This window comes from Lathamus discolor, chromosome 7 (genome assembly GCF_037157495.1).
Source record: "Lathamus discolor isolate bLatDis1 chromosome 7, bLatDis1.hap1, whole genome shotgun sequence".
Taxonomy (NCBI): Eukaryota; Metazoa; Chordata; class Aves; order Psittaciformes; family Psittacidae; genus Lathamus; species Lathamus discolor.
In genome coordinates, this window is record NC_088890.1 from 3,839,413 (window position 1) to 3,861,016 (window position 21,604).

General features: G+C 44.5%; 1 protein-coding gene across 4 annotated transcripts in view; it reads right to left on the bottom strand.

Annotated features, from left to right (window-relative positions):
- The window catches only part of IP6K1 (inositol hexakisphosphate kinase 1), a 38,913-nt gene that overhangs the window by 3,322 nt on the left and 13,987 nt on the right, over positions 1-21,604 (bottom strand). For 2 of the 4 annotated variants that reach the window (XM_065687339.1, XM_065687338.1), the window contains 4 exons: positions 5,694-6,038; positions 3,196-3,406; positions 2,397-2,581; positions 55-230 (listed from right to left, as the gene is read on the bottom strand). In XM_065687339.1, the coding sequence (XP_065543411.1) occupies positions 55-230; positions 2,397-2,581; positions 3,196-3,406; positions 5,694-5,916 (795 nt within the window). In that variant the 5' untranslated portion in view covers positions 5,917-6,038. Of the gene's footprint in view, positions 1-54; positions 231-2,396; positions 2,582-3,195; positions 3,407-5,693; positions 6,039-7,548; positions 7,684-21,604 lie in introns of those variants that run through there. The other 2 variants (XM_065687340.1, XM_065687341.1) reach the window with 2 other exon arrangements.

The window sequence follows — 21,604 nt, forward strand, 5'->3', positions numbered from 1 at the left end:
CCAATGGGGCTGCAAAAAGAAACATGCAGCACCTGCAGCCTTGGGGATCCCTACCTGCATCCCACACACACGCACGCCCAAGGTGGCAGAAGTGCTCTGTTCACACTTTTTCATCTGCCGAGCAGCCTTCTCCTCAGATGCATCATCTCCATGCTGTCTGGTCCCCATCTTCAGATCAAGTACACAGGGAAGCCTGAAGTGATGCACCACGTTCTCCAACAAAAGGAACTCTAGGAGATGTGTCAAGGAGAACTCAACTTGCCAGAGACACCACTCCCTGAGGACATCACAGACAGGGACAGGTAACAGACAGCACAAACTGGGAGGTGAAGAAAAGGACAAAACCCAAACAGCAAGAAGATCACATGCAGGGTACTGGAAACTCAGCAGGAAGAATCAATGAGCAGAACTCTAATGTCAGAAAAGACATGGTATGGCAATAAGAACTGCTGATATATTAAGGGAGAGCTTAAAGTCTACTGAAATTAACAATTTAACCATATGGATAAACAATACAATCCCCCCAGACTGAAAACTCAAGGCCCAAGTAATAGCACAGTACTGTTGCTCTTGGCCTGCCCAGAACAGCAACGCTGCCCAACACACCGGGGGGGGAACCGAGGAGGCTACAAAGACAGGAAACAGAACAGTAACGGGAGCCTTTAATTACCAGCACACACAATCAGGGCACAGCACTGAGAACAAGCCTGAGACAATCAGTGCATTAGCTTGTGCCAAAGGGAAGAAAAACAACCCTGAGGTTTGCCCTGAGTAGCTCTGTCAGGGCACAGTTCAACATGTTATGCTGAAATGGCAGCCAGAGCACAGCCAGATTAAACCTGCAAGGAAGTTTAACACTCACAAAAATCTATCATCAGCTATGCTTGATTTTGAAAGAGGAACTTCATAAGAATAGGGAATTGTGATTAAAATGGACAGCTGAAGGGAATTACTTCTGTGCAAGTGATGAAGGCTATTTAAAAATAAAAGCTGGAGGCTCAAAGTACACACTTGAGAATAGGAAAAGGAAGCCCACACAGTTAAAATGGTGAAGAATACAGCTATTAAAAAGTAAGTTTGCTCCTGTGTGAGGGAAACAGAATCAAGCTGCAGCAGGTGAAACAGAAACAAACAAACAAACAAAAAACCCACAAGATGACAAGTTCAAGACAAAAAGCACAAGGACTCATTTGCAAAGGCACAGAACATAACAAATCCATCTTCAAACATGAGCAAACCAGCCAGACTGCCCAAGGACGTTAAACACAAAGTACAAACGGAGCTACAGGGGAGACGGGTGGGATAGGGATGTGACGAGACCCCCCCTAAAAGAGAAATACAATTAGTATTTTGCTGCTTTATTTACTGGGGCAAAGCTATGGGGATTCCTAAGACAGAACTCTTCTTTCTGAGCTCACAGAATCCTCAAACTGAAATGCCAAGAGAAGATACCGTATGTCAAACAGAAAATAAAGAGATGTGTAACTCATTTAACTCTGCCTTAATACCAGGAGGCAGTGGGGCTGCCACAGCACTAAGCTACATTGATCTGGGGAACTATAAACTTGCCTGACTGGTGTTAGAGCCAAAGTTGCCAGCAGGGTCTTTGTGTGAAGATCTACTCTGTTCCACAAGCAATCCACAAAAGTGAGATGAGAAATCTGCTCCGAGTACTAGTTACTTGAGGCTGCAAAAATGAGGAACAGCTGCACGAAACTCCACAAGGACCTTATGAGACTGACCTGGCCATTAAATGGGCAGACAAAATCCACTAAAGTTTACGTGCAAGATCATGAACATATGGGGAAAAACATTCAAGCACAAAGCCATGGTTTTGAGACAACTATTACCAGTCAGGAATGGGATCCTGGGGTAATGGAATTGTATCTGGAACAAGACGGTGTGTTAGGAATAATGAGGGGAAAAGACACACAACCGCCTTAAACAAAGTGGAAATCTCTGGCTGAAATGCACCTTCTGTATTGTGTGCAGTTCCGCTCACTGTCTCCAGAAGGACAGAGTTCAACTGGAAGAGACTCACAAAAGGTGACAAGGACATAGTTCCCTCCTAAGGGATTACTGAACAGCACAGACGTGCATCTGCTGCCAACACGAAAAACTACAGTTCAAAACACAAGCCAACAAAGAAAAGGATCAGAGAAGAAAGAAAATGCGGGATCTAGTCAGAAACATAGCTTCTCTGAGCATCAGTGTCAGACATGTGCCACTGTATGGGAAGCAGAAAGAAACAGTAAAAAGAAACTCAGAACACCTTTGCTCATGTGAAGGATAGGAAACCCAAAGGAAATGCAGGCCTGGCTGCCTCAGGCACAAACATGTAAGGCCAAGGCAGCAACAGCAACCCGACACACTTACTTCTGCTTCCCAAAGGATACTGTAGAGTTTTCGGTCCTTGGACTCCGATCGCATGCGGCTCAGCTGCTGCTTATGACAGCGTAGGCTCCAGGGGTTATAGCTGATCTTTTCAGAGCTCAGACCACTGTTCCCATCCAACATCTGAAATGGAACATCTGAGTGGATGTGCAGGTCCACCCTGGGACTCTTTGTTTCCTGGATGCTGCTGGTATAAAGACAGAACAAACTTTCCTCTTAGAATCCACACATTCTCCAGATACCTGCAAGTGTCACATCCTCCCCTTGCACACAACTATTTCCTATTCCTTCTCCAACCACATGCTTCACACAATTCAAATCTTCTTAACAGCAAATCTTCACTAATATCCTGAGCTGTGGACTCACGCTCAAGGATCTGGTCTAACATCTCTGCTAGGTTTTATTGTAATGGATAGAGTAACAGGAACATTTGTTTCTCAGGGAGCTCTGGCTGGTGTGAAGGTAGAGACCCATATTCAAAAAATCCCTGGAAGAAACCTCTGTGTTAATAACCAGGTGGACTAAAGAGTGTTTGAACCTGCTCCACATACTTTGGTTCCACATCCAATAAACTGACAAGGGTTATCCTGTCAGAAGCATTTCACGTGGATGAGTTCATCCTGAGCCCAGCAGAACTCTTGACACAGTTTGCAGTGCCCCCGTGTGCCAAGCGAGCAAGTGCAAGACAGCCTGAGCACTCTATGCAAGTGAAAAACACCGGCAACAAAAGAAGCACCAGAGCTGAAAGGTGAAAAGAGATTTTCCACTCATCATGTTGTCACTGGACCCTCCAAGTTTTACCTTTCAGTGCTGTCACTGGCCAGGCCAGGCCTCTCCTCCTTGTGCTCAGTGCCACTGCTTGATCTGTGAAGACTCCGACGTGAGTGCTTGCGTCGTGGCTGGTCCCTCTCTGGCATGTCGTCCTGCTCCACAGCCTCATTCTCCACATAGGGATAGGCCACCAGGTTAATGTAACCGTCACTGTCTCCTTCAAAACAGACAGATACCACACCTGCCAAAGATAAGTGGCATGTCAGTTCTGTTTCTTCAGGCAAGGAATACACAACCACTAGCACCCAAATGTTCATAGAAGAGAGGAAAATGTAGCTCACAGAGCAGCAACGCAAATCCAGAGCAACTTAAAGGAGGTTTTAAGACTACAAGAACCCAAATGTTGTTAAGCACAGCATAGAGGAGAAATCCCCAAAATAGTGCTCTGAGCTGCTACCTGAGCAGTCAGTCAGTAGCAGCAGGGGAAGCTCTGCTACCACAGGAAATGAAGGACAAAAGCGCAGCTGGTAGACTGAGGGGTGTGATTATTTCCTTCCCTTCAGTCTTGCAGCAAATGTCGTCAAACTGGAGAAAGTCAAGCACAGCCCACCAAAATGTTGAGGAGGGCAAAGCATACAAAATATATATAGTTCATTGGAGTAAGTATCTATGTCTAGAAGCATTCCTGCTGTTGACAAGGACATCACTGGCTGAGGAGCAATGTCCTTGGTTTATCTTTCTCTGCTAAAGAAGCGCTTTAGTATCTAAACTATGAAGTACAGAGCTATAAGGCTGAGATGACACTTGCCTCTGTTATAGCAAGTCAGCCAGTCTCACAGAAAAGGGACCTACAATGTCCCAGGGCTTCCTAGCAATAAAAACAGGAGGGTCTTGAAGTAAAACTACCTCAGCCAGGTGCAGGCAAGCAGGACCATTTGTGTCCTGTGCAGTTTTACCTTCTCAAGGCTCCTGGAAAGCACCACAGTCCAAGGGAAGGTATCGAGCTTTAACAGCACAGACTCTGAATTTATCTACCTGGCCAACCAGAGAGCAAGATAGCTGGCACACTAGTTAGGGCTGACATCTTCATCTTCAGGACCGTCCCCAGCCCTGAAAATGAGGCTACCAGCCCATCTCTTAACTTTCAATGACAGAAATCCTTCACTAGCTTCTGAAGCACTGAAAGCTGCCGAAAGTATCAGACACTGGTGACTGATTCAAATAATTCATCACAAAGGCTTGCACTATTTGGATGATGCAGGCCACCATGTTACTGCCCTTCTTTTTCCCTTATCTGCACATGACAATGCTGGGAAGGTTCAGGTGGCTCAACACAACTTCAGAGCAGTTTGGGACTCCAGCATGTCACTACATATATGCCACTCTGAGTGCTCTGGCTGCCTGGATAGGGACATCTCCATGAAAGGGCAATCTTACAGTAAGATGCGAGTGCTCAGACAGGAAGTATCATCCCCAATCTTCCTCTCCTCCAGATCAGTAGGACAGACTTCTGGGACTATCAGATGAAGTCCCACGCTGGGCTGGAGGTGCATTTCCTGTATCTTTAGGATACCAGGAAGTATCTGACTTCAAGAAGACAGATCTCCATCTGGACTATCAGCTTCATCAGTTTTAAATATATTTCCCAAGAAAATCCTGCCATCATATTGATTTTAGTCATCCCATAGGCTTCAGCTGAGGTTTCCAATGGGTCACTAAAGCACTGTATGGCCCCAGAGTGGTTTGAGGGTACAAGACGACCCATCTGTTGGAGGCCTTCATTCATGACCTGCACACAGACACAGGTAAGTAAGCTGACACTGCTTTGAGACCCTCAGGCTGCAATCAGATCAAATGGCAAGACCCCGAACAGGTGGTGGTCCCAGCAAAGCACCGTCTGCCCCAGCACCACATGGTGACAAAGAAAGAGAGGCAATAGGAACACTAAGTCCCCCCAGAAGGCTGCCTGCTAGCATCACCATCTGAAAGACACAGATGAGCTCCCAGTCTCCTACAGTGATACAGACACTGGAAAATTCCATTCCCCCAAAGTGACTGAGGACAAGGCTTCACCTCAGCACTCGGAAAACAATGCTTCCTGCTTCAGCAGCTTTCTGATACATGTCCATAAAAGATGGGATGAGGAAGCAGTAAATTACGGGACTGGAATGTGCCAATGCTCGGTATATGATCTAACTTCATTTGCTCAAGGTCAAGGCTGTAACTGACAAAAACTTGGTAGTAAAATTACTTCAGTTACACACCCATAACCTTAAGTGTCAGACTACAACTGTCAGGGGTAGTCACGCTGCACACTGTCTAAGAAGAGAAGCACGCTGATTTCTGCATGCCTATAGAAAAAGACTTTTTCCTGTCCACGCGCTCCTACAAAATTGCTAGTCTGAAAAGAGAATTAAAACCAACAAATAAAGCAGCACCAAAAGACAGCAAGACATAAGCAGCTGCAGGAAAATGAGGGCAGGTTCCTGACGCATGTAACTGCATTCTGGAAAGACAACAGGTCTCACCTTTGTACTCAGGTGTGAACTCCTTCATTTCTGGGGGCAGAGATTCATAGAAGCGCTGTTCTCTGGTAATGAGGGGCTTGCAGACAGTGTGGTCGTCATAGCGCATCATGCTGCTGTGGCCACCAACCTGGTGAATGAAAGGCTCCAGCAGGACCCCCCGGTCTCCGGATCGAGTGGCATTCTTGCCATACTTGCCCACTTCCATGGTTTGACAAACACACATTGCGTTGGGCACCAGTTGCACTCTTGGAGCATGGGGAGAGCCACATGGGCTGGGAGGGTGGCTCAGCAGCGGTCAGGCAGACACAGGGGGGAAATCCTGGTGATCTGCTCCCTTACAATGACCTGAAAAAGCAAAGGAGATTCCTGTGAACAGAGGACCACTTGCATTCACTCCCTGTTGGCTCAGAAAAGGTTTTCGCATTTATTTATATCCATAACTATTCTTCTTCTGTTCCCTGTTTACATCACACTTGCTCCAGCATGCTCTTCACCACCACTTTAATCCTACAGGTAAGCACATGCTCATCTGGAGGCAGTCTCATCTACAGCTTCTCCAATAGTGTTGATAGGAGGAGATGTGAGTATTCTGAGCCTTCCATCTGTAGAAAAACACTATTTCTTTCCTCTAGTTAATCTTATCAGTAAGGCAAGATGATAATGGGGCACAAACCACGAGCTACAGCACAACTAACACCACGCTCACACCTGCCTGTAAGAGACTGTCACAAGCAAAACAAAGATTTCAAGACTCTGAATTCCTCTCCTTGTGCCTCTGCATTTTTAACATCTGAAAAACTAAATAACAATTCTTTCCTTTATTACTCTAAGCCCTTCAGGACAACAACTATTTCTGGATATTCACAGCACCTACATGCACAACAGGTCCCTGATCTCCAGAGGTAGGCAAGAGAGATCACTAAATCCAAATGAGATTAGAAGTGCTTTGGAGAAGAAAGATGCTCTTTTAATGCTTGCAGACTGCCTTACGCAGCCATGGGATGATGGAAAAGTAAAGCCATTCAAATTCTCTCCTGCAGACTTTCCCTTTCCAGCTTAGATCATAGCTGCTCCTGAGGATGCTGGGGAAAACTCCATGGGATTTCCTCACAACGATGAGTTATCCAGTCTTTGGTACAAGAACCATATGGTGACTACAGTTTCTGTGAATTCATCAAATTTCCAGTTTCTTGGCACAGGCACAAGTAAGGGCAGTAATCAGAAGGATCCTGGAGGCCTGGACAAGGGTTCAGGCTGTTCCTCATGTGGCCACGGGATGTCTCCACACTACACAGCACTGCCAAGCTGGGGGAAGTTCTGCATGAAGACAAGGCTCTTCTCCCTCCCTCCAATTCAATCATGCAGGAGATACAGTTCAAAAGCAGCAGCGATACTTCCCAGCATGTTTAACCCAATCTAATCCCAAAACTCCCTGCAACAGGACAACGCTTCTCCCACCCTGACTGCATGTCCCTGCTTGCTCCCTCGCACTGGGTTTTGGAACAGCACGAGTTGAATCATCTCACTGAGCTGATGGAAAACATTTCCTTTTGTGGTTACATGACCACACAACTAGACTCAGTGTAAAGGGAATAATGGGAATATTTAGCTGGCTTTTAGAGTGAGGAGAGGGAGTGGGGGTGAGGAGGGAAACAAAAACACCAACACCACAGATGGTCCCTCTCTGTAGCAACTCGTATCAGTTTCTTTAAGGTATCCTTCAAAGCCTCTGTCTCCTAAAATCAACTCCAAGCCTAAATTGTATCACAAAGACAAAAACATGCTGTGGATTTCTCTCCTCCCTCTTATCTGCTTTATCAACAACAAGAAATTTCAGCAGCAAAGGCTTGCTTACATCGTATATGGTTTAGTTTGGTTTAATGGCAGTTAATATCCGAGAACAAGCAAGGTGCCAGCATCAGCAACAGATCAGCACTTCAGATTTCAGATGAATGCTTTACAGATTTACATCTCCCCTGCCTGTCACAGCTTTGTCTTGAATTCAACTTCTTTTCTTTTGCCAGTGACTAAAGCAGAGTTTTCAGTTCCTGCAAACAATATAGGGGACAAGTTTAACTTCTTGTATTTCTGTAACAGTTTAAACTTCACAGGATAAGAGAAGATTCATCTGTGCAATACCGGGGGGTTGCCATACTTAGGACATATTATGATGCTCAAATCTCGTACTAGTCCCAGTTTTCATCAAAAGCCAATCACAAAATCTCAGGGTCCTGACCAGTGACGGAAAGAAGTACTATTATCCATACTTCAGAGAAGGGGGATTATCCAAGCAGATTCACTAGCTTCAGACACCTTCACTAAAATGGAGATCAAAAGCACCCAGGCAGACACACCCGCCCCCCCCCCCCCCGTGTGTTCTCACAGCAGCACCTCACCTATGGGCTACAAGCAGATGTTGGCCATCAGAGCAAGAGATCTGAACCCTCTGCCTACTTCCAGTAGCCTTCTTTCCTAAAGGTGGGTAAAAACCAAGCACATGCCACCTGAATTAGAATCTGAGGACAGCAGCCACTCACTCTGCAGAGTCCCTTAAGCCTTCTCCACTGCATAGCCTAGAGGTACCTGTGAGATGGCTTTTGGGACAGTGGCAGTGAAAGCAGGCTGCAGCCCCTAAGAAGTGCCCCGGGCTCACTGCCAAGTTGCCCACAGCCCCCAGGAAAACCCAACATGACAAGTTTTGGATGTGCAAGCACAGCTGAGAGGGAGTGACAGCCACAAAACAACGCATTCCATGGCTGTGACACAAAAGAAGGAGCTGGGCAGCAGGTGGGGAGGGTCTAAACCCAGTTATGACTGCTATACATAGTCATCCACATGTTCTAAAGAAAACAGTGATACAGCCAGTATTTTCCCACATACAAGCAGGCATAAGGAAATACTTTTGCGCAAGTAGCATTTCAGAGGCAACGTTTTTAAAAGGGAAGCCATCTACAGGGCTTGAGAAACAGACACTTTATAGCTCAGATACAGCTTAGTGCTCTCCATCAGACCAACTCAAAGTAAAAGGTTATTACTAAACATGGACACTATCTACAAATAGAGAATAATCCCAGGAGTCTCAAACAAATTTAAAGCAGAAATTATTTGAAGGCCTAAATATTACTCATCCTTCCTCTGTTAAACAAAGGCATGGGTTCAACTATTTTAGCTGGCTTATAAAATTCAGAGTTCTTCCAATCATACTGTAAAATGCAGTGAACAATTCACACAACAGCTTGAGGGAGACCAATTTATGGAAGCAGATCCTCCAACATCACTGCTATAGCTCAAACAGCAGTAAAACATTAAGGCCAGTTTAGCATCCTCCCTTCCAACAGACTGATCTATAGTTAGATCACCCATAAAGGCAGACTTGCAGGAGGTGGGGGTGAAGTTTAGGAGCAGACTTATCAGTGACTACAGAAGGACATACCACATCCTGTGCTGTGCATCCCCCACGCTTGTACTGGAAGAGACATTATTAATATATATTCAAGTCTGGATGCTTGTCTGTTAGTGTATCTGCTCCAAATTTGAACTGCATACTCCACTGTTCAAATACTTTTTAGCAGGATGGGCATAAAGAGCACAAAATACTTTCAAACAGAAGCCAGGAAGACACAAACTCTGCTCTTCCAAACTACCAAGTGGGACAAACCCTGTCCCCAATACCAACGTTACACTTAAGGAAGGAATATGCCCCTCCACAGAAACAAACAGTGCTGTGCTCTTCAATACCCAGAGCACTCTTAAACATTACTGAACCTTAGCTGAAGACTTCCCATGTCTTACCAGACCACCGCCAGAACTAAGGAACAGAGATGTCCTCTTCAATGGTGTAACTTCAGGTGACACGGTAACTAGCCTCAGAGGTTACCACACACTTGAGAGGTGGGGACAGCGATGCACTGCAACGGGTGAATAATTGCAGACCACACCACAATGCTGATGTCCCCACTCTACATAACCAGCCTTGTACAGTGCCAATGCTTCATGACTCGCTAGTAAATCTATTTTCCAAAATAAATAGAACTAAGATTTAAAATCGTGACAGTTGCACAGCAAGAAAGCTAACTGCATTAAGCACTGTTGACTCATGCCTTTGTCGTAAGCAGCTTACATGACCATCTTTCCAGCATCGCCTTGCTGTGGCTCCTAGGATATAGCCAGCCCTCAGGACCTGCAGTGCTGAAGACCAAGGCAGATGGCCACTGATGATTCTGGAGCTGGGCCACAGGCAAAATAAAAATACTGACTTCAATGTCACACTGACAGAAGTTAAGACTTTCCCTTAACAACCTCAAAGCAGCCAGGAGCAAAGAACAAGAATACAGGATACCAGTATATACCAGGCAAGAGAACTACAGCATTTGGCCAATGGATAACTAGTGACTGCTTCTTGTGAGCTAGATGTGTAAGCCAAGAGAAGCAGCAGCTACATCCATGCTGAAAAGCTTGGTGTTTTCTAGTTACACTGGACTGGGTAACAACTTCTACAGAGGAAAATTCAGTCTAAGAAAATAAAGCTTCTCCCACTGTGCTGTGAGATCAGCTTCCCAACACAAAAGCTGATTCACAGGCCTGAGACATGTCTGTCTAGTCAGCAGATAATGGAGATGACCCTTGGAGACCCTGGACCCTTGGGCAGAGAACAAACTCTCCAAGAACCTCCAGCAACATTCAGGATATAACTAGAAACATTTGGTCAGCATGGTATCCAGGAAGCTGCAAACCTTCCCAGTCTACTTAAGCACACAGCTTTGAATCCTGAGCCTCCCCCTGCACCGTGTTCGAACTATTATCAAATACAGCCCTTTTTGGATACACTGCCCTCACCAAGAAAAGTGTGGCTCTTCAGATCAAGGCCAGATAGAATACAACCTGCACACATGCATCAAAAGTGAAAGAGAAGTCTTACGAAAAGCCACTGAAGAATGCCAGCTGAGGAAGAGAATGCCAACAGCAAAGCTGGTGGAGGAACTGCAGTAAGCAAGACCACAGAGAGAACAGCAGCCATAGTTACACTCCACTGTGCAGTGAGCTAAACAGCAGCAGCACACTTCCTTCACCAGCGCACTTCCTGCCTCAACCACGGGGCACAAACGCACTGACTGCTGAACTGTACTTAACGAAAGAGCCTAATCTACTTTCAAACAGATCTTCACCGTACCTACAGAAAGGACCACGTGGAAAATAAAATTGTAATAGAAGTCCTTATGCATACCTTATCTCCTACAGATCTGAAGGAAGACTGTGCTGGTTTTCGCTACAATTTGAGCTAATTTTCTTCTAGCAGCTTGGATGGGATCTGTTTTGGATTTGTGCTGGAAACGGTGTTGATAATTCAGGGATGTTTTGGTTACTGCTGAGCAGTGCTTACAGAGCATCAAATCCTTTACTGCTCCTCACCTCACCAGCAAGGAGGCTGGGGGTGCACAAGGAGTTGGGAGGAGACACAGCTGACCCCAACTGACCCAAGGGATATTCCACAGCACAGGACATCATGCTCAGCATACAAAATGGGGGGGGGAAGGAGGAAGTGGGGGACACTGGGAGTGATGGCACTTGCCTTCCCCCAAGTCACCTTTAGGCATAATGGAGCCCTGCTTTCTTTGGAGATGGCTGAACAGCTGAATTCCTTATTTTGCTTTGCTTGCACACGTGGCTTTTGCTTTCTCAATTAAAACTGCCTTTACCCACAAGTTTTCTCACCTTCTGATTCTCACCCCATCCCACTGGGGGAATGTGCAAGTGGCAGCTTGGGGCTGAGTTGCCAGCTGGGGTTAAACCACAGCAGGCTATCTGTGCCATACTTCTAGCACAGTAAATCACAAAGCTTTGGCACTTCTGCCAGTAGCCTGTGAGACCAAGAATGTTCTCATCTTCCTAAGAAAGGAGCGGAAGCTAAGCCTTTTCAGCTCTTTCTGAAGAGAGGCTCAGCTATGTACTTTTAACTACGGCTGGAATGCCTAAACCACTCGTTAAAACCAAGTGCCTGGATCTGGGGTTAAAGAAGGCTTTTTTCTTAGAAGCCAGATTAGCAGGAATTGCAAAGGTCCTTCTGCTGTCACCTACTCACAATGCATGGCATGCTTTCAAGGAGGGATGAGGTACTTCAAGTCCTTGTTAGGGATCTAGACCCAAAGCACAGACAGCACCTGTTTTCTCACGCTGGCATAGAGGTAGCTGTCTTTTTTTAAGCCAAGCCTTGGTGCAGGACAGGGAACGCCTGTCACATCTAGCAACATATGGAGCTGGTGCTCTGCAAACATCTGTCATGCAGCTGTCTACAAGTGAGGGTAAACCAAAGCCGGGATCAAATAGCACAAATGGCCACTTCCAGCTTGTGTTCCTGTTTGGCCTGATGCTAGAAAAGCTAGTGCTACTGCAATAACATCAGGCTGGGGAGCAGGAGAGGACTGCACATAACAGGAATGATATAAGCTGATTTAGTTCTCCTGCTGCTCTTTTCTCCAGGCTTCCCCTTCTTCACTGAAGAAATGCAATGCATTGGCAGGAGGGCACAGGCTGCCTGGGGACCTGCCAGTCCTTGTCACTGCTCTCAGTGTAACTGCAAAGGGGAGGCTGGAGGCAGATCCAGCCTGGTCCAGTCATCACCACTCTTTGCTCTCCGGAGCTGCTAAATCCTGCTGCACCTCGCCACAAATATACCCTGCCTTGGTAGTAAGGGCACCTTCCTTTGCTGTTCAGAAGCACTGGCTTCAGTCCAAGCCCCAGAGTTTCCATAGCAGCAAGACCTGATCGAACACGTACATTAACAAAAGATTGCTTTATCACTACCAGCCCAGAAGATTTTCCTCCAAGCTTGTGCCTAAGAGAGCAGGGTCATCCAGTATCAGCTCTGTATTTCACTGGAGAGATAAGAATATGACACATGCTTTCTAGAGAAGAGCTTAGGGAAAAATCAATTGCTCAGCTTTCTGTGAGCTAATTTCCAGCTTCATTTAAAAAGAGGGGAAAAAAGTCCCCATTAGATACAGGTTATTTTTAAACTATTCCAACATAAAAGTTGCTGGTCAGCACAGCTCTTGGATCCAAGAGAGACAGAAAGGAACTTAATTTCAAAAGTCACAAATCATGAGAAATCAACCTAACCCACTAAGAAAAGACCTTTCTTGAATTCACACTAGTGAAGGGGCTCAGAAAACTCAGCAACAGGCTCAGCACCAGGAAACTGTAGTGCTTGCATTCATAGCCGGGGGTGGGGAGGGAAGGAAAAATATTCACATCAATCCCACTGAAGAGGTTTGGCTCAAAGACTAACTTGGAAAGAATTTGTAACTCAACTTACAGACTGAGTAAGCAGAGGAAACGATTTCACCTCCTGCCTCAAAAATCCTATGTTTAAAGCTTTCATTAATGCTGGTAATAAAGCATACCTGCTCTTCACTCATAGATCTTAGCCTCCTCCTCAACAGCGAGGCTTAAATAAGCTAGACACATCCTCAAGGAAGTCCTGAAGGACTGGATGATCATGGTAACTCCACCCAAATGCCTCCTCAGTAGGAAAAAGATGGAACCACCATGCTGAGTTCAGCATGAGGACAAGTACGTTCAGAAACACTGCACTTTCATGTCAGCTGTGGGTACCAAATTCTACAACCTCAACAGCATCAGAAGGTGGGACAGATGAGCAGGTAAATGCACCATGCTAATCTGCTGACACTAAGAGAGTGAGTCAGTTTTCGATGCTTGTGTTGAACCAGAAGACAAACACACCATGCAGCAAACCACTGCTGGCACAGAAAAGGAAGGTGGGATTTTGTGGTAGCGTGCACAGAATTTAGCCAGATGGATGGCACTAGAAAAGACTGCTCAGTGCCAAGGGAAGCTCATCAAACAGAAGAGACTCCACCACGCTCACGTCAGTGGCAGTCTCAAGTTTGGGCTACAACAGGGCACAAAGAGAACAAATGGCACCTCCTAAGTAAGTTCTTACCTCATCATCTTCTGGTTAAAAATGCCCCAGAAGTCCCTGGAGGCATTAAGGCCAGAGCCAAGGAAGCTAGTTTGACCTCATCACCTACAGAGTAACTGCCAGTCCCCAAGCTGGAAAGATGCTGTCATCATACACAAGATGCTGTCACCATACATTTGTGCAAGCAGCTCTGCAGCTTGAGCGCCAACTCACACCTCCACACAGACTCAGGCAGAAATGGTTGTGCACCTTAGGCTTGTGTCATTCAACCACAATCTCTTGCTCAGCCAGCACAGAGAACTGGAAAGCTGATGAAAGACTGGATGAGATCCTCCCAGCTTGCATAAGAGCTAGAAGAAATTTCCAGTGAAAGCACAAAAATCCCAGGAAAGGGATCTTTAATGTGCAACAATAAAAATCAATTTTCAGGCTTGAGAGGCTGGTTGACAGGAACTGAAAGGAACAACTGATGTGCTGCATCTTACACCTGCCACACAGAGAAAGCAAAGTAGGGAAGCCAAAGTCAGGATTCTGTAACAGGAAAAACAGTCAACTCCCCAGCCCAAGAACAAGAGTATGCATACAGTCTGTAAGTGGAATATATGTGGGCTGCCAAAGAGAGAAGTGGTGTTTTCTGGCTCTTTGCCATCCACCAATCTCATAAGGAATTCTCAGAAGGTAAACGAGAGAGAAAAAACAGAATATAAAAACAAAATATAAAATCTACTCAGAATTAAAAGTTGAGCAAAAATGGTTTCATCTACCTGCACTTTGTAATTTTTATGCTTTCAGAATGTTGAAAAACACTGGATTAAGGAAGAAGATCAAGGTGAACAGCTAGGCCACAGCACTCTCAAAGGGAAAAGTAAAAAAGACATCAAAAGCTTGGTCTGCACAAGAAATAAGTGTATGTGAGACTTTATCCATTCACCATGTTCTCTTTAGCTTGCTAAAACACAGGCAGATTGAGGAGCTTTTGAGGTGGAGAAACCGCTTGTCTTGGTTGTTCCTTAACGCGATCCTCCACAATGAAACCAACTCCGTCCAAATGCCTTGCTTTGAATTAAAAAAGAGGAAAAATTATGCTTGGATTTCTTTTGGCACCCGTTGAGCCAAATCAGTTTATAATTCCTCCTTCAGTTACTTCTTCAGACCATGGTTACACAGGTAATCCTCTGACGGCCACACTAGCATAAGCAGCACCCTCCCACTCAGCTCTGCTTTGCTGGTACAACTGTTTGCAACCTCACTATGACTCAAGTTAGGGAACTGATCGCAGTTAAAAATAAACCAGCACTTTGTTTTGTTTTTTTAAAGGATTACTTCTCAACCCAGGTCAGATCCCCAATCTATTGTGCAGCTGTACAAACAGTTGTATCAGCACAAGGTGCCTGAATTGCTGATGGTTATCCTGGTGTCCAAAGCCAACGTTTGCATTCCCAGCTCACCTCTTCTTTCACAGCTGCTCTAGAACAGGATTACTTACTGAACTGAATACATAGGATACTTTATGCTGCAGCTTGCAATCACATGGAGGGTCTCTTTAATGAGACAAAATGAGGTCACACTGATGTGTATCTTACGAGCAAGGCATGGCTACTGAGCTCCCTCGAGCTGTTGCTTGTCTTAAATTATATGTCATTTTTGCAGTCTGCACACTGAAATAAATACAAAACTATGACTAACAAAGCCACAAATGTGAATGAACAGCTTTGGGCCAAGATCTGAAACAAAACTCTCCTAGAAATTGCATAACTTAACTATCTTGGTGATCTTCCACTCAAAAAAACTCAAGCCTACGTGACATGCAGATTCCCACCTATGAGGGAGGGAACGTCATGAAGACAGTGACGTTCAAAGGATGGGGAGTCTATCTGCAGTTCTGGCAACTCGTCAACTGCAGGTGAATTTTACATTAACATGGAAATACAGAAAGGAAGATAGAAAACCAAAATAAGCACTAAGCAATGATAAGATGGTAACATGGATTTGAAATGACCCAGAGAGAAAGAGACTGAAGGTTTTCCCAAATTACCAGCTCAATACTGTTTGAAACAAAACCAACTGAAAACACTTCCCATTTGATGGCTGCCTGGCAACCTACTAGAAAGGACTTGGTTCTCAGTTCTCTGCTTTCACCTGGTGATAGGTGCCCACATCAAGACACACACAACTACATGTCTTCTCATTGAAACATAGCACAAAAGATTAAATCACCAGTATGACTTCATTTCTAAAACAGTGGAAGAGGCATGTTAATGAAACAGTGTTAGGAAAACACTAGAAGCCAAGAATCACAACCTCTAAGCTGTTCAGCACCCTTGGTTTGTAGATGTCAAATCAATCCAAGAGGACGCAGAAAACCAACAAAATTGGTACTGGTGAATCTTACCCTTTGGTCCTTAATGTGCATCTCAGGGTACAGTTCCACAACAGCTTAAATAAATCAAACTCAGCACCCTTTAAACACATCCTCTCTCCTGAGTCAGCACTGGCACTCACTTCATCCTGCTCAGAAACCAGCCTGGCAATAAAGCTAACCCAGCGAAAAAAAAAAAAAAAAAAAGTTGTTTTCATCAATGTAACTTCCTACACTGGTTCAGTGCCAGTACCCAATGAAAGTAAAGGGGGAGAATCATCAGGGGTTGGGCAGGCAGAAAAGGAGCAGTGCCTATTTAATTCAGCTTCAACTGTCCCACAACCATGTGGTCAGGGAACAGTCTCACCCTGGCTATACAGAAACCAGAGTTGTTGCTTCCAGCAGAAAGATGGTGCAGCTTTTTCACTGCTCTCCTGGCATCTTTACACCAGCATCAACACTCTTGCAGACAGCTAGATTAAGTATCTGACCTGGTAGGAAATTAATACAGCAACATATAAAACAAAACCCCTTTAGTTTTCAGCTGGATCAGGTGCCTAACTAATCAGCCCATAAGGTTTAACAATCCCCCAAGAATCAAAACAAGGGAGGAAAGTGACAACCTGTGGCTAAAGGCAAGGTTCAACTTCAAGCAACACAGACAAAATATCGCAACAGGACTATGGAATATTTATACAAAAACACTTTTGTACCATTTTTTAATCTAATTCTTTATGTTTTAATTTTCCACAACACACCATTAATATTTAAAATGCCCTATTTCCTCAAAAACATATCTTTAATTTGTTACCAGCATTTTTTTCAACACAAAGATGCTACTAAAAATATACAGGGGAGAGTGAGAAACAGCCTGCTGTGATTAACTAGGGCATGACAAACAGCAGCAGCATATGCAAGCAGCACTGGGGAGCAAAGCCAGGAAGAACAGTGACAACATTGCACAACCAACACTGATTCATGAACAACAAAGAAGTCTTAGAATTTGCTGCCTGGGCTATGTCCAAGGCTCTCTTTACCTTGGTTAAGCTAGTAAGAAAGTCACATCAGAAAGCTAGCCACTTCTGCACAACCAAGCTTTTTTGGAAGCAAGAGCAGATCTATCTGAAAGGCTTTATGGAGGAAATCACTGCAACAGTTACCATGAAGTGATCCATCATCAAAGAGGTTTCAGCAGTAATGCACACAACTGGTATTACCCAGACTAATTGTCAATGAATATACCAGAGCTCCCCATCTGCTGTCAGACTCAGAAAGGTGAAAGCCTCGCTAAGTATGTTGCAATGAAAGGCAACATGAAGCTGGAACTAGTCATTTGTCCCCTGCCTCACCATGAAAGGGGCCTTGTGCCACCACAGCTCCAAAAACTGCCTGTATGTACATACCCCTCATCTGCTAGAGACTGAACACTTCACCATCCACTGTGCACTGCAGCACCTTAACGCTGGTGACATTGCAGGGTCTTCTAAGAGGAATTTCACTTATTCATAAGGTATGTTTCATGACTTTAGCCGACACCTATTCCCTCATGTTCAACATTTGTTTTAACTAGCTCTTGTCACTGCTTGTAACACCTAGCTCTGGACATAGCATTTATCAAGTAGGGTATTCCTGGAAGACATGGGTTTGCCTCAGAGATGCAGCAAGATCAATTTCTGCTTGTCATAATGCTGCCACTTGGAGATCAGCACACTCAAAGAACAGTCTGGGCTACTTCAGACGCAATTCATTCCTCCAAAACACAAGTGTTAAAGCTGTGGCTGCCTCTTGAACAAACAGCAACTTTCCAGCACTACTGCCATGTGGACAATCGGGGTGGGGTGCGGGGGGAAGCATGTCCTTTCAAAGAAAAGAGTGTGTTTGTGAGCAAATGCTACAACATCTCACTAGAACATTGTAAATCAGAAGCAATAAGTTTATCCTAATACATTCTTGATAGTCACTAACAATGGAAGTATTTCTCTTTAAATAACAAATACACATATTGAAGGATTTTAAAACACTAAGAAAATTCAGTAAAGCCATAATTCAGGACTGTATTTAGACACCTGAATTTCCCACATCTCTCCCATACAAATAAAATATAGGTGTGACAAAAAAAGGCAAAGGTAAAACTGCAGTGAAGCTGCCCAGTGCTAAGCAGAAGCACGTGGGCCCATTTAGATCAAAGCACGCTCCAAGTGTCTCACGAGTGACAAACTCATATCTGTATGGAGTAAGACTTCGTAATTCTGTCATGTAAGATTACTGACCCATTTACACACAGCTGTCTCCTGGCAGGTAGTCTCTGCTGGTGCAAATCTGAAAGAATCGTTTTACAGAGGTTAAGATTCCTGCAGGATTCATCTAAATCTATTTTCTGCTGCTGTGAGATGAAGTATCAAAAAGGAAGAGAAATTGATCACAAAGAGGCAGAGCTTCACACAGGTATTGTTTCTCACCCTGCAGAAGGTGACCTCCCAAAGCCTCTTTGACTTTCCTCTCCTGTAAAAGGATTATGAAGCCTACCCTTGGGAGACCACTGCTCAGCTACTGGCCCATTGGTATTACACATTAATACTGAGTCTTGTCTTTTCACTGCTATCAGCAGAGAGATATTAGAACACTATATAAGGTCATTGTTCAAAGATCAGGACTTTAAATAGAACCTCTAATACACGCAGGGAAAGCCACAGCCAGTGGTGTTTGGTGAGGACTCTGCTTTGTGGCTGCCACACACCCTACTGCAGCTCTGCTTAGTGCTTCCTGCTCAAATACCGATCCAGCTTATTTGCACATGCAGGCTCCCAACTGCTCTAGGACAGACATCTAATCAAGGAACAACTGAAAACCAGAGACCATGATACGGTAAAAAACTAGGCCAGGTCTAGTGAATGCAGTTCGCAGCTCCACAGCTCATGTACCAGACCAAAGAGAGTCTTGACAAGCACTAAGCCCAGGTGTACTTTCAAGAAGATAGGAGCAGCGATGCACTATAAGGACACTGGCATCTAAAATGGCAAGCCAAGGACTGGACTGCAGCAAATTCAATTATATAAATCTTTGTTTTTCAGAGGAGCCCTGTGGAGAAGGACTTGGGGGTGTTGGTCAATGAGAAAATGAACATCAGCCGGCAGTGTGCACTTGCAGACAAGAAAGCCAATTGTATCCTGGGCTGCATCAAAAGGAGCGTGACCAGCAGGTTGAAGGAACTGATCCTGCCCTCTCTCTCTATGCTCACTCTGCTCTCGTGAGACCTCACCTGGAATATTGTGTGCAGTTCTGGTGTCCTCAACATAAAAAGGACATGGAACTGTTGGAACAAGTCCAGAGGAGGGCCACAAGGATGATCAGGGGACTGGAGCACCTCCCGTATGAAGATAGGCTGAGAAAGTTGGGGCTGTTCAGCTGGAGAAGAGAAGGCTGCGTGGAAACCTCAAGGCTGCGTGGAGACCTCACAGCAGCCTTCCAGTATCTGAAGGGGGCCTATAGGGATGCTGGGGATGGACCCTTCATTAGGGACTGCAGTGACAGGACAAGGGGTACCTAGTTAAAACTGAAACAGGGGAAGTTTAGATTGGATATAAGGAAGAAATTCTTTACTGTAAGGGTGGTGAGGCACTGGAATGGGTTGCCCAAAAAGCTGTGAATGTTCCAGTCCCTGGCGGTGTTCAAGGCCAGGCTGGACAGAGCCTTGGGTGGGATGGTTTAGTGTGAGGTCACCCTGCCCATGGCAGGGGGATTGGAACTAGATGATCTTAAGGTCCTTTCCAGCCCTAACTATTCTATGATTCTATGACACCAGGAACCAAGAATTTAAGGACATTTTTTCACCAGTTCTTTTGGATTTGGTACCTTCCAACAAAACACCATTTGGACACTTCTGAATGGAGTCTATGAAGGAAGCCTTGAATGATCCCTAGCCAGCAGTAATCAGGAATCATTTCCCTTGCTACTTAGTAGTGCACAGATGTACAGCAATCTATGCTGCCATGCAGGTGACGTATGGGTTTTCCTTCATAAAGTAATCAAAGTTAAAAGGCATTATGAATTCCACAGTTACAAAAACTATAAAGACTAAATATGAAGAGAAACCTTATCAGGTAGGAACACATTGCCAGCAAGGATGCAATCCCTGTGAATGGAGATTTGGGATGAGATTAGACACATATATAAGCTAATTCCAACGGATACAGTTAGTTCCGATTTAGGACATATGGTAAAATGTTCTGAGAAGTATGTGACTCACCCAAGAGAAGATCTCAGATGCATCTGTAAGAACACTCCATGGTTTTGGCTAGTTTAGGCTGCACAGTGCAATAGCTAAGTGAAGCCAAGAGTAGGAGTTTCACCTACTAATTATACAGAGAAGGTACAGGGTTAACCACAGAAGAACAAGCTCCAAGGAGCTAAAACTGTGAAGAATTATTACAAAAGCTGTAGACGCAGAGGAGCTCAGATTACATTCCTTAAGTAGTTGATAAAATAAGAATGATCTACAGCTTTCCAAGAGACCACTAACTGAAAGGCAAACATACGCAGCTTGTGGTGAACTTGGATTCTTAGTATCTGTTCTCAACTTTTGAGTTATGATGCTTTTAAAATGGAAAAAAAAAGAGCTTTGGGAAAAAAAAAAAAAAAAGAAAAAAGTCAGTTACAGCAGATGATTGATTGCCACAGAAAAAACCCACAACTAGGACAAAAGAGAACTTCTAATAGCTATATTTAATTCTGCAGTGACAAAAAACCTCAAGACAAATGTTATATAAGACCATTAACCTCTTCACTCATAACTGGCACCTTAATTTAGCACACCACCACACTAGATAGCTTAAACTGAATTCTTAATGCCAAAGCGTACCACTGGCTGCAGTAAAGCAGTAACAGCAGTAACAGAAAGGGGGAAAAAATTCCCCAAGCAAGCATCATACAATGAATTTTGCAAGTTCCTTGGGCACAAGCAGATAAACCAAAGCCTGTCCAGCTCTAACGAAACAATATTTTTTCCAGATTTGTAACCCCAAAGAGATTATCAAGTACTCCCTCTTATTTTAGGAACACTGAAGAGAAATCAAAATACAGAGTAGATCTGGACTGATGGAAACCTCCAACTCACCTTTTATACTAGAATGCAAGTCAAATGTAAAGAGGCTGTAACCTGCTGAAAAGGAAATTACTTCACATTTTGAGCGACTTTTTCTTCTTTACAAAGATGTCAGCATCCCACACACATCCACCAGGGCACTTTAAGTTAGGTATAACTGAAATCCAAAACCGCCATGCATTGTACTCAACTATAATTCAGTGGCTATCACATACACATGCGTAACTCACTGAAAAACAAAACAAGACAATCCTGGAAAGCATACATGTCACCCCTCCCCATACCCCAAGAAAATACAGATTAATCTTCTTCACTGATAAAGAACAAGACTGATGAATGCAACCAGACAGCCTCTGTCTTCCATCCGTCTAATCGCATTGTGGCGAAGAATGACATTCAGAAATAAAAGACAGATTAAGAGTCTACTTTCAGAAACTATCATCCTGCTGCGTGGAAAGAGCTCCATGAATCACCAGGTCATCCTCCTCTGACTCCATTTACTCTTCAGAATT